The sequence below is a fragment of the Cinclus cinclus genome, chromosome 1, assembly GCF_963662255.1.
Source record: "Cinclus cinclus chromosome 1, bCinCin1.1, whole genome shotgun sequence".
NCBI lineage: Eukaryota > Metazoa > Chordata > Aves > Passeriformes > Cinclidae > Cinclus > Cinclus cinclus.
This window is the reverse complement of record NC_085046.1, coordinates 119,270,578-119,287,047: the sequence shown is the minus strand read 5'-3', so window position 1 is coordinate 119,287,047 and position 16,470 is coordinate 119,270,578. Positions and strand designations below refer to the sequence as shown.

At 37.5% G+C, this 16,470-nt stretch overlaps 1 protein-coding gene across 4 annotated transcripts; it reads left to right on the top strand.

Moving 5' to 3' along the window:
- The first annotated feature begins 967 nt into the window (after nucleotides 1-967).
- Nucleotides 968-16,016, top strand: LACTB2 (lactamase beta 2). 4 transcript variants are annotated; one of them, XM_062502311.1, is made up of 8 exons: nucleotides 968-1,103; nucleotides 1,628-1,791; nucleotides 3,100-3,223; nucleotides 5,869-6,047; nucleotides 10,096-10,244; nucleotides 11,009-11,086; nucleotides 13,672-13,738; nucleotides 14,590-14,606. In XM_062502311.1, exons 1-8 carry the CDS (start codon nucleotides 982-984, stop codon nucleotides 14,604-14,606), a joined length of 900 nt encoding a protein of 299 aa, XP_062358295.1. In that variant the 5' UTR covers nucleotides 968-981. The 4 variants fall into 4 exon arrangements, with proteins under 4 accessions (XP_062358295.1, XP_062358276.1, XP_062358285.1 ...); XM_062502292.1 differs by having other exon boundaries at nucleotides 13,672-16,016; XM_062502301.1 differs by having other exon boundaries at nucleotides 11,009-11,090; nucleotides 13,672-16,016.
- Nucleotides 16,017-16,470: the final 454 nt, after the last annotated feature.

The following is a 16,470-nucleotide window of genomic DNA, read 5'->3' as shown; positions in this document are numbered from 1 at the left end:
ACCTTGCAGGAGCTACAACGAACGCTGCTTGTAAGCACATTATTTCTATTTGGTTGACAGTGACATAATGTCACAAAATCACAGAATGGCTGAGCTGGGGAGGGACCACTGGAGTTCGTGTTGGAAGCCCCCCAGCTCCAGCAGGGCCACCTAGAGCCAGCTGCCCAGGACTGTGTCCAAATGAGTTTTGAGCATCACCAAGGATGCAAACTCCACAACCTTCCTGGGTCCACTGCGCCCAGGTGATTAAAACTGTTTTCTTGGTCATCCACACAGTGGGAAAGTGTTTCCTGATGTTCAGAGTGAACATCCTGTGTTCCAGTTTGTGCCCATTGCCTCTGGCCCCGGCACTGGGCACCATGACAGGACCTGCGGCAATTGCCCTGTGACAGAGCCTGGCTCTGACCACCGCACATCCTCTCTCCAGGTTTTTACACACGTTGATGAGATTTTCCTGGACAGTCCCAGCTCCCTCAGCTTTTCCTCACAAAAGGGATGCTCCAGTGCCTTCATCACCTTAGTGGTCCTTTGCTGGACCCTCTCCAGTAGCTCTGCAATTCCATTACAAATGCTGAATCCTAGATAGCTCCTACGCGCCGTGCGGGAGCATACGCAGCTCCTACATACGCTGGGAGTGGCCGTGTTCCTGGGATACCGAGAAGGCGCATCTGTCTCTTACAACAAATTTCTCCGGAAAAAGCCGGCCGAGCACGGCCACGCCTCTCACCGGGCAGCAGCGAGGCACCGCCCGGCACAGAGAACTGCATGGCACGAGAACCGCCCTCCTCCACGAAGACCTTTATCCGACGGGGTCACCGCAGCGCCCGCGGCGGGAGCCGTGCTCCAGCGGCACTCCCGGCCCGCCGTGCAGCGGAAGCAGCCGCCTCAGGGCGGGCGGCCCCGGGAGGTGGAGCTCGGGCGGCGGAGGCTTCCGCCCGTGCCGGGCCGGCCTGAGGGGAGCCGGGAGCCTTCGCTGCGGAGATGGTGTCCCTGCTGCCGCGCATCGAGCGGCTCTCGTCGCGGGTGGTGCGTGTGCTGGGCTGCAACCCGGGGCCCATGACCCTGCAGGGCACCAACACCTACCTGGTGGGCACCGGACACAGGTACCGACCCTGCTCGCAGAACGGGACAGGGCGCGGCGGGCTCCGCTTGGGTACCGTGCCCTGCCTCCGGCTCGAGAGGCCGCTACCGGCCTGTTCCCAAATCCCTTAGTCAGGGTTTAAAAGAGGAAGGAAACCGTACAGCCTTAAATTTTTTGGAGCTAGTGCCCGGAGGCGGCTCGGGCGGGTGGGATGTGGAGTCTCGTCCCGGGCCGAGGCCGGGAATTCAGGGAGGGAAGCGGGCGTGTGCCTCAGGCCGCGCAGCTCCCCCGCCGTGGCTTCTGCCGCTTGCCGCGGAGCTGTAAATGTGTGGCCTACGTTTATTGCTTATTCCACTTTTTTAATTGTTGTGCCACGGGAGTGAAATACCAGGATGCAAAAGGTGGCGTCTGGATGTGGAGACATCCATTATTGCTAAATTGCCATCTGTTGGCTTATATTATTAATATTACTTGGCTGTCGTATGAATGCTCTTTATTTTTCTCTGGTGTGTGTCTCTCCCTCCCTTTTTTGTGGTCTATGTGTAGAAGAGTCCTTATTGACACCGGGGAGCCAGGTATTCCTGAGTATATCAGCTGTTTAAAGCAGGCACTGTCAGAGTTCAACATCGCGATTCAAGAAATTCTAGTGACACACTGGCATCGTGATCATACTGGTGGAATACCTGATATCTGCAAAAACATCCCAAATGGTAGGCCAGAGATTTCAGATACTGTTGATAATGTTAGATACATGGCAAGAAAGACATTAACGAAATGCTTCTGTGCAAATCAACTGGATTATTCTTCTGGAATTGCTGTATGAACTACATGCTATTTCATGATTCTGCTGCAGTGTGTAGATTGAGAGCAATGAATAATCCGAATGTAATAGTTTAGTACTACATGTTTTCTTCAATATGTGTGCATGCCTTCATAGTGAATTTTTCTGATGAAAAGCTAGATTACTGTCAGCATGGTATTAAGATATGTGAGAAAAACTTGATACTGCTTCTGTTTTACTTGGACAGCAGTGATAAATTTATTGTTATTTTCACTTTGGTAAAATTAAATAGCTTGGCTTTTAAAAAAGAAATGTGCATAACTTTGGGATTCCTTACAGGAACCCATTAGTACTTGCTGACAAATTCAAATTCATAGGCCTCAGAGCACGAGGGGAAAGCAGTAGGGCAGTGTGCAAGTCAAGTCTGATCTAAAAATGTGTATTCTATGTTGATAAACAGTAAGAGATGTTTCTGTGTTGGCATCTGAGAAGAGAAAAAGCAGTATAGATAACGTGGTAATTCTCAACAATGTTGGACTTTGTCATGAGCTTAATTTTGTAAAGTTGCCAGGTGCTTATCTGCAACAAGGCCTGGGCACTACTGAAAACAATTGGTGCTGTGGAGACATGGGCATATTGGTGTCTTAGTGAGGATTTTGGGCTTGCCAGCCTATCAGTGTGGTTGTGAAGAGTAGCAAGGAATATAAATGCCTTTCTGGGGTGCTATCCTATAGCTGTTCCAGCCAAGGTGTTTACATTTTATGCACTGTTTCGAATGAAGAAAGCTGAGAGAAGTTGCAGGTCAAAAAATCTTCATCCAGTTTTAGGCAAATGTTGAGTGATGCTTATGTGAATCATAAAGCAAAATGTGAGTGGCAAAATCTTAGTATCATTGTAAAATCTTGGGGAAGTTGGCTCACGAGTCAAGAAGGAACACTTGTAAAATATAGTAATTACTGATCTTTATTAATTTCATTTGTGGTTTTTTTTACAACTTCACATTTGTCACTGGTACAGAGTGCTGTGTTCAGAATCAGTTGGCTAGTTCACTATTTAGTGGTTTTGGCTCTGGAATAAGGTTGCTCTACAAATACAAAGTTACTTTACAGGATTTGTTGTTTCTAGTTTTGTATTCATACTGTGTGATAATTAATAGTACGTATTCAAAAAGTAACCCATCTACCTTTGTTAGTGACAAATTCAAAATATAATTTTCTTTGCTTTCCTTAAATTTTAGACTCGGAATATCGCATATGTAAGCTCCCTCGTGTTCCTCATTGTGAAGAAACCATAGAAGGAGGACATAAATATTTTTATCTAAAAGATGGAGATGTGGTACAGACAGAGGGAGCCACACTCAGGTAACCATAAATTTCTGCAAGTTCTTTTTTCTTCAGAATTCTGACATGTACATGTATCCTAATTTCTAATGATTGCCAGTCCATACATCTAATCTTTTCAGCACTTATGCATGTAGACTTCCTATCATGATCCAGCAGGATATGTTAAAACAAAGACATTGTTTTTATGAATGAGAATTATCAGAAATTAGCCTTCGGATTTAGTCTTTGGGCTCAGCAGAGAGATTAACAATATTTCCCTAGAAAAACACTTTCTCCGGGAAAATCAAATAGGATTTTACACACTTTCTCATCCCTCTTACATAGTTACTATTAGAATTGTGGAGGTCTGTTGTAGTCTGGCTTGATTGTTTAGCATGCCTTTCTTTGTACTTTGAAAATATTTCCCTAGGAGACTCTAAAACGTTTAATACTTAAAAACTTAAGTTTTAGACCTTGAACCGATGAGGTTCTTGTAGGGTGCCAGTTTTGGAGGACTTCTTTTTATGGCCTATAATGTTAGTTGGAGTGAATGTGAAACAGAAAGCTACTGTGCCTTGTGGAAGTCTGCACACAATAAAAAGCTCTGACCATTCTGTTTTCAGACTCCTTTCATTAGCAAGACATTATTCTTGTAAGAGCAAAGTTTGCTTGTTTTCCCCAGTTTAGATGAGAACTATATCTCACTTGTAGAATATGTCACTTGGTTGATTGGAAGGAAAAAACATTTAAAAAGAAAAGGGATATATTTTGTCCAGAAGCATTTTATTTTATTAGTGTACAAATATAAGTAAAAAGAGTATTATATTGCATACTGAAGATATTTGACTACTCTACATGGCCCATGTTTGGACAAAAATTTGGAGATGGAAAATAATTTTTTTTATTTCAATCCAACTCAGTCAAAGATTAGCACATTTTGAAATTGTGGAGGACCAGGCATAGGCATGTTTTGTGACAGGGAAGTCATTGGCAGGGAGAGTCCCCTGGAGGTGGGACAGCAGAGTCCTGAGCCAGCTTCCTTTTCTGCCTTCAGATCCATGCCTTCATCAGTCCCCTACTCCAGCTCCATGCTTGGAGGGCTCAAACAGGCTGTCTGTGCTACTGTGGGAGTTGGGAGCTTGTTGAAGGGTGTGGTAAAAATGCAGGGCTTTTAGCCAGCATCTGTGAGAAGTTTGTGGTGACAATTGGAAGCTTGTTGAAATGTGTCCTCGAAGTGAAGGGGTTCTTAGCCAACACTTCTGAGACCAAATAGTGGGCTAGTTTACACCAGAAAACATGTGAGTTCCCAGACACATAGTCTGGTATCCTTGTTGATCCTGAAGAGAATTTATAAACAAACTTCACAGCTCCTACTGGTGGGTTGTGACAGGGGTAATGCAGCCATACTTTATGGTTCATTAAAAGCAGGTATTCTCATTTGGGTTAATTTGGTAACTGCTTTAGGGCTACTCTTAGACCCCCCACTGGTTCCAAAACAGCAGTATCTGCATGTTAAATTTTAGTTAACAACCTTTAGGTTTCCAAGGTGTGCGACAGCAAGGGGGCAAGATGTGATGCCAGCACCTCTCCACACACTGTCTGGTGTTCTCTTTCTGCTGCTTTTTAATGTTAGTGGTTGGGCTGCCTGGTAAAATTTCATCAAGAACTGAAGGATACCATTTCCCAAAGGTGAGCTACAGCCCATCAGCTTCATTTTGATGTTGCCTCACCTGCTTTCTGCTGAGCTCAGTATTCAGTAGGAGCTGGAAGTCATTGCATCAGATGATGTTGCACCTGTGGTCTCCCAGCCCTGCATCAAGGTGGCTGGGAGCCGTTTAGCCTTGCCCTTACAGCACACTTGGCAACCAGCTCTAGTCGGTTTCTGATCACTGCTTTGATGCGTCTGCCATTACCAAGAAGATTCTAATAAATATCATCAGAGATTCTCCTTGGGATTGTGTTACTTTCAGACTGCATCAGCCTCAGCATAAAGCCCTTCTGCTTTTCAGAAATCATTGTGAGAGGACGCCCCAGAGCAGCTCCTTGGCAGTTCAGATTGCCATATACTGTGTACACACCCCCTGTCCCTTTGCTGCATGCAAATACAGTGCTCATCCAAGCTGTGGGTCCTTAATCCTTCCCATGCAGGTGTTTAATGACCTACACATAGAACAGCTGAAGGACCTTCATGGTTCTTTGTATTTGACAGCTGTGTTCCACTGTGCTATGGGGCTTTCAGGGAAAAATAAATTTTTGGAGACTGGACTTTATCTGGGTCAAGTTTGTAGTTAACATCTAAAAGAATAGATATCAACCTTGCCCTCCTTCCAAAGTATAACGTATATGTCAGGAACTCCAGTTCATGTCAGTTTTGTTTTTTGAATAAAGCCCTCTATAACAGAAATTTTACATGGCTAGTCAGCTCCTTTAATGCATTTGTATTATAGTGTGTCATGTAAGTAAAAGCATGTTAGAGATGATTGATGTTCTCTACATGTTATAAGAAAATGGATTAGGCAAAATAATACCTGTTTACATCAACTTTTCAGCCTTTTTTGGTCAGTTTTTTCTGGTTCTCATTATGGGCTGTGCAAGTGTATTACTTTACCATCATTTGTTCCTGCTTCAAAAATTAAGTATATATGCTGTATGAAAAATATATGTGTTTTTTGTTCTTTAAACAGAGTTTTATATACACCAGGACACACTGATGATCATATGGTTTTACATCTAGAAGAAGAAAATGCTGTATTTTCTGGTGACTGTATTTTAGGGGAAGGAACAACAGTAATAGAAGACCTGTCTGATTACATGAAAACTTTGAAAAAGTTGTTAGAAATGAAACCAGATTTGATTTATCCAGGTAAGTGTGTTTTAATTTTAATTGCTCTCTCTTTTACCATGTAATTTTTAAATGCCACGTCTAAGAATTTGAGATCTATTATTCCAATCAAACATCATTCCTGATGTTACAGTTCAATTTAATAAGCAGTAAAATAAGCTGACTTGGTCGTGGTGGTTTGCAAAACTTAAAAATTTTCAGTCCTAGGCATCTTTCCTTTCTGAAATTTCTCTATTTCAGGGTGGGTCTTATCTTTCTGTGCCCAAAAGACTCCAGGGGCCAAAATCTTTCACTGTTGGAATCATACAACAGATTTAATTTTCTTACGTTACTTTATCCCTGTGCTTGAATGTTATCCTGGAATTAAAAATAATAGTCATTCTTTTGTTCCTTTTGATCCCCGCATACACTGCCAATGTGAGTAACCTAGTAAGTTTTTTGAGAAAGTTGTGCATCCTTTGAAGTACAGATTCATCTTGGAAAGCTGCAGAACTGTAAAGTGGCTGTCTTAGTTAATGACTTCAGTTAAATTTGAACAAGAGCTAAGAGGCCAAAAATGTTCTAACAATAAGTTGCCTGTTCATTCTTTGAATAAAGTCTACAGCTTTCCTTTGATTCTTTTCCTCTCTCTCCTCCAAACCTTGGGAATGCATTTACTTTTCATATATACCACATCTGTTTGACAGGACTGCCTTTCAAGAATTCATTAGGTAGCTAAGGTTTAAGCTCCCCATTTGCTTTTTCAGAGCTAAATCTCAAGATTTTTTCTGACTTTTTCATCTTCAACTTGTCATTCCAAGCTACTGTATGTTCTCAGTTGTGCCTTCTTTCATTAGCCGTCTGTGTTTAGCCTACTCTCTTGTGTTCACTCTTAAAATAGTGTTTTTTGAAGTATGTGTCCTTTAAGATCTAGGCATAAAAATGCTGTTTAAGAAAAACATTCTTAGATATTCCATAGATGTGGAGGTTGATGTAGACAGAATAGTGACTTAGTCATATTTATTGACTTAACTACTGTTAAAACTAACAGTTTTTTAGCCTTCAGAATCTCCCTCCCTCTCTCCCTCCCTCTCTCCCTCCCTCTCTCCCTCCCTCTCTCCCTCCCTCTCTCCCTCCCTCTCTCCCTCCCTCTCTCCCTCCCTCTCTCCCTCCCTCTCTCTCTTTCCCTGTTCCTCTGACTGAATGTCTGCCTTCCAAAACCCCATATATGCCAAATTCTGTTTGGTTTATCAATTCTGTATGTTTTATTTCACTCTGTTCTTAATGGTTATGTAGATAGATTACACATTCACCAATGCTGAACATATGCACTCTTTATTTGTGTTTGCTACTGTTTTAACTGTGTTCATACTGGACTTGCAATTAGGAAGCCAGTCTGACTTTGTGTATTTTCATGGTGATAGCTAAGTATTGAGATGGTTTGGAACTAATTTTCTTTTTTCATCCAGGCACCACAAAATGTACATGTAGTTATGCAGGAAGTGCTATTGCTCAATCAGAACAATTGTTGTTATTGTTGTGTGTAACTACAGCAGTAGTTTGCTTTACCAATATGTTCTATATAAGCCAAGCACACTGTAGTGTGTAGTAGTAATACTGCAGTATCAGGTCTTCGTAGTTCTTGAGCTGTTTCACTTTCCCCCACCCATGCTTTAGCTCTCATGTGGTAGCCTCAGGATTGCATGAATTTTGTAACAAACTGACTGCTGGCTATGTGAGAGTAGGTGAATTTTGTCCACCCTTCCCCTTTTGTGTTTCTTTTTAAATTTAAAGTGGGAATGACTCAGGCACAACACTTGTGATACCTAATTACAGATAATATTTGATGAGAATCCTTGGGACAAGAAAAGGGCATTTTAGTCAGTAGAGGGCTCTCCATCCTGTAATAATAAACAATGTTTCTTGGTAATACAGAAAAAAATGGTACTTGAATTAGTCATCTTTGTAAGATGTCATGAGCCAATTGTTTTCTTCACTTCTGTCCTTTGTGCTGCAATTTAAAGTAAGAGAATCTCACACTTCACAATGTGTTATGAGGAAATAATATTAATCTGTCTGATATTAAAGCTGAATTGCTGGAAAGACAATCATATTTTGAGAGTGCTTTTCATATGCTCAGAAACTTTTTGCATGTATTCAGATATTAATCCATTTATTTATTTATTAATAAATAAATAACTCTATTGCTGTCCCTGAAAAATGATGGGAAAATTCCACATCTGGATTTAGTTCAGTCTTTCTGAGATCATTTTAATGTGCTTATATGCATACACAACAGCTATGGATCAGATGATATAATGGATATGAAGTCCCTTTTGCAAAATGTGGATTCCATTTCAGGTTCTGACACTGATCTTGTAGTCTAAGTCAAATCACGTGGAAGTCTAGGGCCAGGTTCTAAGGTTTTCCATGTGCAACTCTTAATTTTGATTACTTTAGTGAGACTTCTGTCATTAGAGAATGCAAGAGAATGGGCAGTTAACATTACAGTCTCTGCTTTATATATCTTATTATGTTTTTTCTAAATTTTGAGTGTATAAATGGTAACAGTAGAGATACTGTTATACTTGTAATTTGTTTTGTAAGGAAAAATAGCTTCTTATTAAATATGCTTGAAATCATTAAATATAACTGCATATGCCAGTATAGTTTTATATTTGCACATTATATATCTTGTATTTATAATACTTTTTTAAACAAGGTAAGTTTCAGTATATACTTAGTAATTTTAAGCATGCTGAAGTGAATGTGTAAGTTGAGGTATGTATAAATATTGATTTGTGGAAGGATAGATTCTTTTGACACGTTAGTTCAAAACATGAAAAATCAGTTGCTCTTTTTCTATAAGCTGCCTGTCCTCAGGCAAAATAAGCTTTAATTTTAAAAACTTAAAAACTAAAAACCCATTTAATCAGTAAGCCCAAAAGTACAAGTAAAGAATATGGTGATTGTTTTTAATAGTCAGAGAACCTCAAAAGAAACTGATTCTGATGATACCAAATAACTTCTAAAATAACTAATAACTTTTAAAAGCTATGGGTTTTTTACAGTAGGTTTTTTTCTACTAGTTTTATAAATTACTTTTTATTAAATCGGAGGGCAGAGCTGGAAGTTGCTGCTGCTATGTCAGGTGAGTTGTGCAGGCAAAGAGATAGGAAATCTTGCTATAAAAAGCATGTGATGAATATTTGTTCAAGTCAATTCCTCTATAGGTAACACAGTAAGTTTCATTTCTATGCATGTAGCTCTCATGCCTAAACAATATTTTCTCTGTCATTTTAATGTACCATGAAACAGTATTTGATTTTTCATAAAGATTAGTGCTTTACCAATTAAGCCTTTTCATAATGTGATTCAGTGACCTCTCAGTAAGTTGAACATTTCTGATCTGCCAGTCAGTCCAGGCACAAATGTGTTTTGGTTATTAACCAGCCAGACATAAAATGATCCATCTATAACTTGCCCTGTGCCTTCCATTTTTCTTGCCCTGACATGTTCTGACTGCCTCATTTGTCTTCCATTATTTTTTTTTCATACTCACAACAGTATTTTTAAAGGCATAAAATACAGCGTGTGAATCAGTTTTGAAGATTTGTTTGGGGAAATTACCTGTCACCTCTGTATTTGCCCCAACAGGACAATAGTACCTAAATCCTTTGCATCAGCCATTATTGTTCAAAGGCCAGTATCAGTTTAAATCATTAGTATCAGTATCCTTTGGGGACATGAAGCCAAGCAAACAGAAATAATACAATAATCTGAATCTCATCTTTTGAATCTGTTCAGCAGTGTACTCCTTTTCTTTTTTCTAATGGCCTAAAGTAGTCTTCCCTTGCTTTCCTTATTCCATCTGAAGTATTCCCTTTTCCATGTTCAGAGTTTGAATGTCCTAATTCTTCCTTTCCATCTTAATGCTTTGCAGATGTGGACTGTAGTACAGACATTCAAACCTTTTTCTCATGACTTTTAAATCTACTGGAGTTTACATAAGAATGTTTCAATTTTTCAATAGCATACTTAATTACAAATGTAAGTAATAGTACTCTGGTACATGTGTTTTGATTTTTAGGTCATGGCCCAGTAGTAAGTGATGCAAATACTAGAATTCAAAACTACATTTCTCACCGACTTGCACGTGAACAGCAAATTCTAAGTGTTTTCCAGAAGAATACTGGGAAATCATATACATCCTCGGAGCTTGTGAAGATAGTATACAAGGTAATTTTAGTTGAAAGTTTTTAGATCAAACTAAAGAAAATTGAGGTTAGGTTCATAAAACTTGTATCTAACAGTGTTGGTCTTTGAGTGAAAATCATCATGGCTTTTTAAAAGGGATGAAAAATATTTCTGCCTGTTCAGGGTTCACTTATGACTATGCTTTTAAATTGTCTTGTTTAAGCACTTTAATTGGAATGAGGCCCACAAGCTTATTCTTACAAGCTTATTTAACTATCCAGATCTTAGGCACAGTTTCATAAGACTAAGAAAAAATAAAATTTTAGCGCTTGGTTCAAAGTGAAAAGTATGACATGATTATTAGTTGTGGATTTCCCAAACTGTATTTGGAGTCTCCTGAAGAAAAGTTGAAAATTTTGAGTTTTTGATTCATCAATGTGCAGGAAGTTACAGGTGAGCTGCAGTTCCATAGAGAATATTTTAAAATACTCAGCTACATTGACAACCCAGAGCAGACCAAGCTCAAAAGAGGAGTCTTCTTATTGCTGGCAAAAGTTTTCATCATACAAATGGATAATGCACAAAAACGAGCAAAGTAAACAAAAATGTGTTGTTAAACTATTCATTTAACTGGTGTAAAATTGATTTACTCATCTTAGTTTGCTGTTGTTCCAAAACTAACTGAATGTTCCCATACTGATTCAGAAGAGGAAAATCTGTGGTAATAAATCGGGGGTTCCATATATTGAAAAAATAATTGATGGATATTTAAACAAATATAAAATTCATATTTTTGTTCCCATTAGGAAATCCCTGAAAATTTACTTCCAGCAGCAGAACATAACCTCCTAGTCCACTTGAAGAAGCTGGAAAAAGAAGGAAAAGTGTGTAAGTTGTGGAAGGAGGGTAATTTTCATTTTGATGTTCTATGCACTATTTCTTGTGTTATTTTAATGCGTTATTTTCTAGTGGGAAAAAATGCAATTTTTTTGCAGTAGCTGTCCATTAGACAAATTGAAGTAGAGTAATATACTGGATGGTTGTGCAGTATTTCCAAACTTTTAGGAAATATTTTACTAAGTATTTGAGTGCTTAGGACTCAAATTACTGCAGTGCATATACCTTTAAATTTTTATTTAAAACATGCCATAGAATACATTCCTAATGCTAGCATTTATACCTTCCTGTATTTTCTGAAATTCATACCTAAATATGCATGTACATAGCATTTTATGGGTTTACATTTAAGTTTCTGCCCATGCTAAGTATTTTGCATATTTTTGTATATATGCGTTATAAAGACAGTTAAAATCATGAAGTGTAAATTTTTACAATTTCTGTTTAGTACAGTGCCTAAGTAGAGCTGCTGTATTTAGTTTACTGTTTTTACCTTGTGCCTTTACTCTTAGTGAGCAAGGTGAAGTATTCTATTTCTGTAATGGCATGTGCTTATGGAAATGTTACTCAGCCAAAGCTTAGGAAAGTATTTTCTTCCTGTACAATACATAACTGCACTCATTACTGTCTCTTTATATTTTTTGTAAATATTTACATGAATTTACAGCTGTTGCAGATTTTCAGCATTTACCAACCTGAATAACATGAAATTTGTGTATTTTTTTCAACTTAGACCTTCTGTTTATCTTACTAATAGAATGGCTACTTGGTGCTAACTGAAAAATTAAAACTGAATTTTTGTAATAATAATAACAACCTGCTTTTTATTCCAGTAAAATAGACTAGAGTCACATGAATACAGTCGTTCCTGAAGTTCAGAAAATGTTCTCTTTGGGCTTATTTTGTGCAGAATGCCATAGAAACATTACCAGCATGGTACTTACTGCACCAGCTTTTAAATATTATCTCAATTCTTGGTTATTAACATTGACCTATACATTTCTCCAGTTTTGTGCAACCAGATTCATCAAGGGCATGAGGTGCTGTTTTCTGTTTATCCCTTCTTTTCACTCTTGAAGTAGTTCAAACAACAGCATTTTCTGTTGAGATCAAGTAGTGGATAAATTAACTTTCTCTTTAAAGGTAGTCTTCCCTACAAGAGAGTCTGCATCTTGAATGCCCAGGAAATAATTTGTTTGAGTGAGCTACTGACTTAAGAATTTGCTTTCTCAAAACCACCCTTTTCATGTTTACTGAACAAAAATAACTCCATTTTTCTCAGAAATCACATTTTAGTTTTGAAGAGAGAGGAGATACAGTCATGTAGCTGTTCATGAAATACCAACTACTTGAAATTATAAGGAAGGTTAAATAACTAGAGGAAATGCTAGTCAGAATAATTGTTGACTCTTCTACTCCAGTTGGAGGCCCTTGATTCAGATGTGTGTCTTGCTTTCCTGGAAGCAGGAGATATGTACCCTTTGAAGTTTGTTTTGTTTTTTATACTTGAATATGTGCTCAGAGAGAAGGTGAGAAGCAATCTCATTGGAGCACTTGGGGTTGCTGAACTTTTAAATACAAGCTTAGGCCCAGACCTATGGTAAATGCTAAACATCACAAGATCTTTGCCCATTTTTCAGTTCAAATTAAGGGCATCTGTTAAGACTGATTCTGAGTATGTAGCATACAAATGCTTGTGTACTCTTAGTACTTGCTCATTTGATTTTAATATCATCTGCTGTCTTTTCCACATACTCTGAGACCTTGCAGCATCTCAAGTTTTGTTCTCATTATTAAAGACTTGAGCTGTAGACATAACACTGTCTGCTTAATTTTCTTCAGAACGTTTTTTCAAAGGAACATCTTGTCAGTATCAATAATGAATGTGACAAGCATATTACAACTTTACAAGTGAGTTACTCTCTGCAAATGATGGCCATATGGTGCCTGCTGCAGTCATTAATTAACCACTTCATACTAGAGATTATGGATGTTGTTGGTACATAACTTTTATAGCTGCACTTGGGAGCAACACTGCCTCTTACAGATGTGCTCTTCTTACTTAAAACAGAAATAATGTCTTGTAAGCAGGAGTGTGGCACAATACACATGTGTAAGCTTTATCCCATGATTGGATATAAATAATTTGGTCATTGTTTCACATCATAGCTGATGAGGAGATAAAAATAATTTGGCTGTTCTTAATTTAGCAGCACAGACTTTTTCCATCTAAAGTTATAAATTTCAGAAAATGCAACAAGTGCTCTGCTACCTCAGATTTCTTAGTATCTAGAAAGTTTAATATACCAAAATTTAAGTAACTAGAGGATTATTAAAACCTTTTTATTAATCACTCTTTATACTGCTAGGTAACATTGTGAAACAGTTAATGTTTATCACCTTCAGTTAAAACTGAACACTGGCATGAAGGAAAGTATTTAATTAGCTTTAATAAAGCATGTTGTGTGTAGACATACATATGCATGTACAGGTTAAGACTGGGATAATTTAATGTTTATGTATAAAATCTAAGTATTGGTTTGTGACTAATTTGGTTTCTTTTTCTCAACAGTACGTGATGAAACTCCCAGCTTCAGATGGAAAAACAATTTATAAGTTAGGCAAGATTGCTCAGGAATGTACATAATCTGCAGGGTCGCTGTATGAAAAATCATGATGAGTTGGGACTATATGTAAAATAAAACTAATTTTTACTTACTTTTAAAAAAGTGGTAACAATTTTAAAGCAACATTACAGTAAATTAACTTACATTTTTCACATTCTACTTCAGTGAAATTTTAAAAATACCCTGGTGGGTACTGTGTTAATAAAATGGAATGAGTGTGAAGAATTGAATCTTACTTTTGTTATAAAGTGCTGAGTTTTATGATTGGTGGCAAAAGAAAAATAGCAAGATCTTATAAATTTAATATTATCTTAAAGCAATATTATAAGCTTAATAAATCACATATATAAAAGAAATATCTAGTAAAAAAACCAGAAAATGTTAGTCTAAACCTGGTTTCCCCTGCTTGTGCTTCTCAAAAAGTGATTTTCAAATATTACCTGTAAAAAGTTATCTGTACATTCTAAAAAACCAAGTTATTTTTGCTAACAGGTGTAAATACTGGGCTTTATGTTCCTTTTCTAATTCAGCTGACTGTGCTTATCTTCGCTGGTTGCTCAGTGCAATAGGTTTTAACAAACACTGAAAGTAATTTCAGGCTTTTGTTTTTTTTGGTGGAAACACAATTTCTATGGAATTCACTCAAAGGATTCATTAATTTTAACTAACAAGTGTCAAAAAATGCACAAAGTTGGACCAGAGTCTTAAATTCTTTATAAGATTCTGCAAGAGTGTGATTAAAAAGCAGTATAAATTGAGATATGTATTATATGCCATATGAAGTTAACCTTGTCTTTGACATCATGACTAACAATCAAGTTGTGCTGTTAATCCATTTAAAGTAGAAATATTTAAACTAAAAGGTTGTATTTGGTTGTAAGATACTGTGCAGTGTATTAAAATACGTTTGGAGATTAATGTGCAAATTAATTTTTCTGTGAGCCTTACACTTGCAGAATAGTACATAAATATCTGCATTACTTTGTGTATTCAAAGTGTGTGACATTTGATGATAGATACATTTCTTATAATATTACTCAGCCTTAAAAATAAAAAAAAGGCAGATCTGAGATGTTTGAAAATATCCAGGACAAATACATGTCCTTGAAAACCTTTCACCATTCAATCCTGTACCCTCATTTGTGAAACTTGCATATATGTTTGGGTACTTAAGACATGTCTTAATAATTGACATTATTTTAGGAACCTGCTGCCATTTGTTCTGATCAGCTGAGACAAATCCAAATCAAAAATACATGAATAGCAATCCAAAACTGAAACCATAATCTGAAGTAGTAGGCAGACCCCTGAAAAAGGGAAATTGTTACTTTCTGCTAAAAATGATGCTTGTTGCAAACTTAATTGATCTGAAATTTGGCCATATCATGACACATGCTTGCTTTTTACTTTTTCTGCATTGGCATTTTGAGGTTTTTTTCAGGTGTCCTAGGTTTCCTTTCTATTGTATTTTCTATTTACTTACATTTTTCCAGACACTTTTTATCCCTTCCTCCCACAAACCTTTTTTTTTTGTCTTCAATTCTTTTTGGAATAATTACTCAGTTTTCAGATGGATTTCTTTCCATTAATAAATAGTTTTTCTGTAGCTATTCCATGAATGTATAGTTACCTTTTCTGTTGTTAGGCATAAAAATGTAATTATCACTGTTTTTTTGAAAAAGGTAATTCACATGTTCTGAATTTTGCTTCAGGAAAACAGAAATATAATTTTGCTTCAGAAAAAACAGAAATGACAGTTTTCTGTCATGAGGTCTGAGAACCTAAGACAGCAGGAAACTGGTATGAAGAGGTGATGTCTCATTACCTTGCTGAGCTAAAGAAAAAATCTAATTTCATTTAACAATTTTCTTCTGTTTTACTATAAATTTTGAAATACATGGAAATGGCTTTAGAATGCACTTAAAGAATTGTTGAAACTTGCAGGCAGTGAAGAAGCAAGAGGATACAAATAGAAAACTCCATGTTCCGTGCTGTGCTGCAGCACACGCGCAACATTGACATCTTAAAAAAAAAAAAAAAAAAAAAAAAAGGAAAAAGGCTGCTTAACCAGACAAGTCAATAATGATCATGTATGGTGTCTTTGGAATACTAAGAGCAGAAATTGCACTGTTACTAAGATGTATATATAATAAAGGACACTTTGCTATGGCATCTTGAAAAGGTCTCAAGGCTCCTTATTGATTATGTTAAATGCAACATTTATTTTGAAAAGGTAACAATGTAAGATATACCGTGTATGTATTAAAAGGGTGATTAGCCCATTCACGTCCCTCATGTGAACATATTCACCTGTGCAGAATGCATTAAACGTTACAAAGAAGAGAGGGAGCTATTTCTGTCTTAACAGGTTAGAAGGGCTAATAGCAGTTGCTGAGATAACTTTCTGAAGAGCTGGGGACAGAAGGAAGTACAAACTGTTTCCAGCCTTCCTGCCAGCTACTTTCAAGATCCTGTCCTGAGAGGCAACATCATTTATTGCATTTAAAACCAAGACCTTTGATGGTAGGTATCATCTTTCTGAAGTTTTCCATTCTGTTCCTAGCAGATTTGCTTATTTATACTTGTTTTAAAATACTGTTCTTGGTTCTATCTCTAAGCATGTTTGATGACACATAAATTCAGGAAAGGTTCCCAAATAGAAAGCTGGCTGTGTCTTGTTACTGCAGGTGTCATAATAAACTTCCTGCTGAAGTCTCCCACAATCTTGCCACCTTGAAACGCTG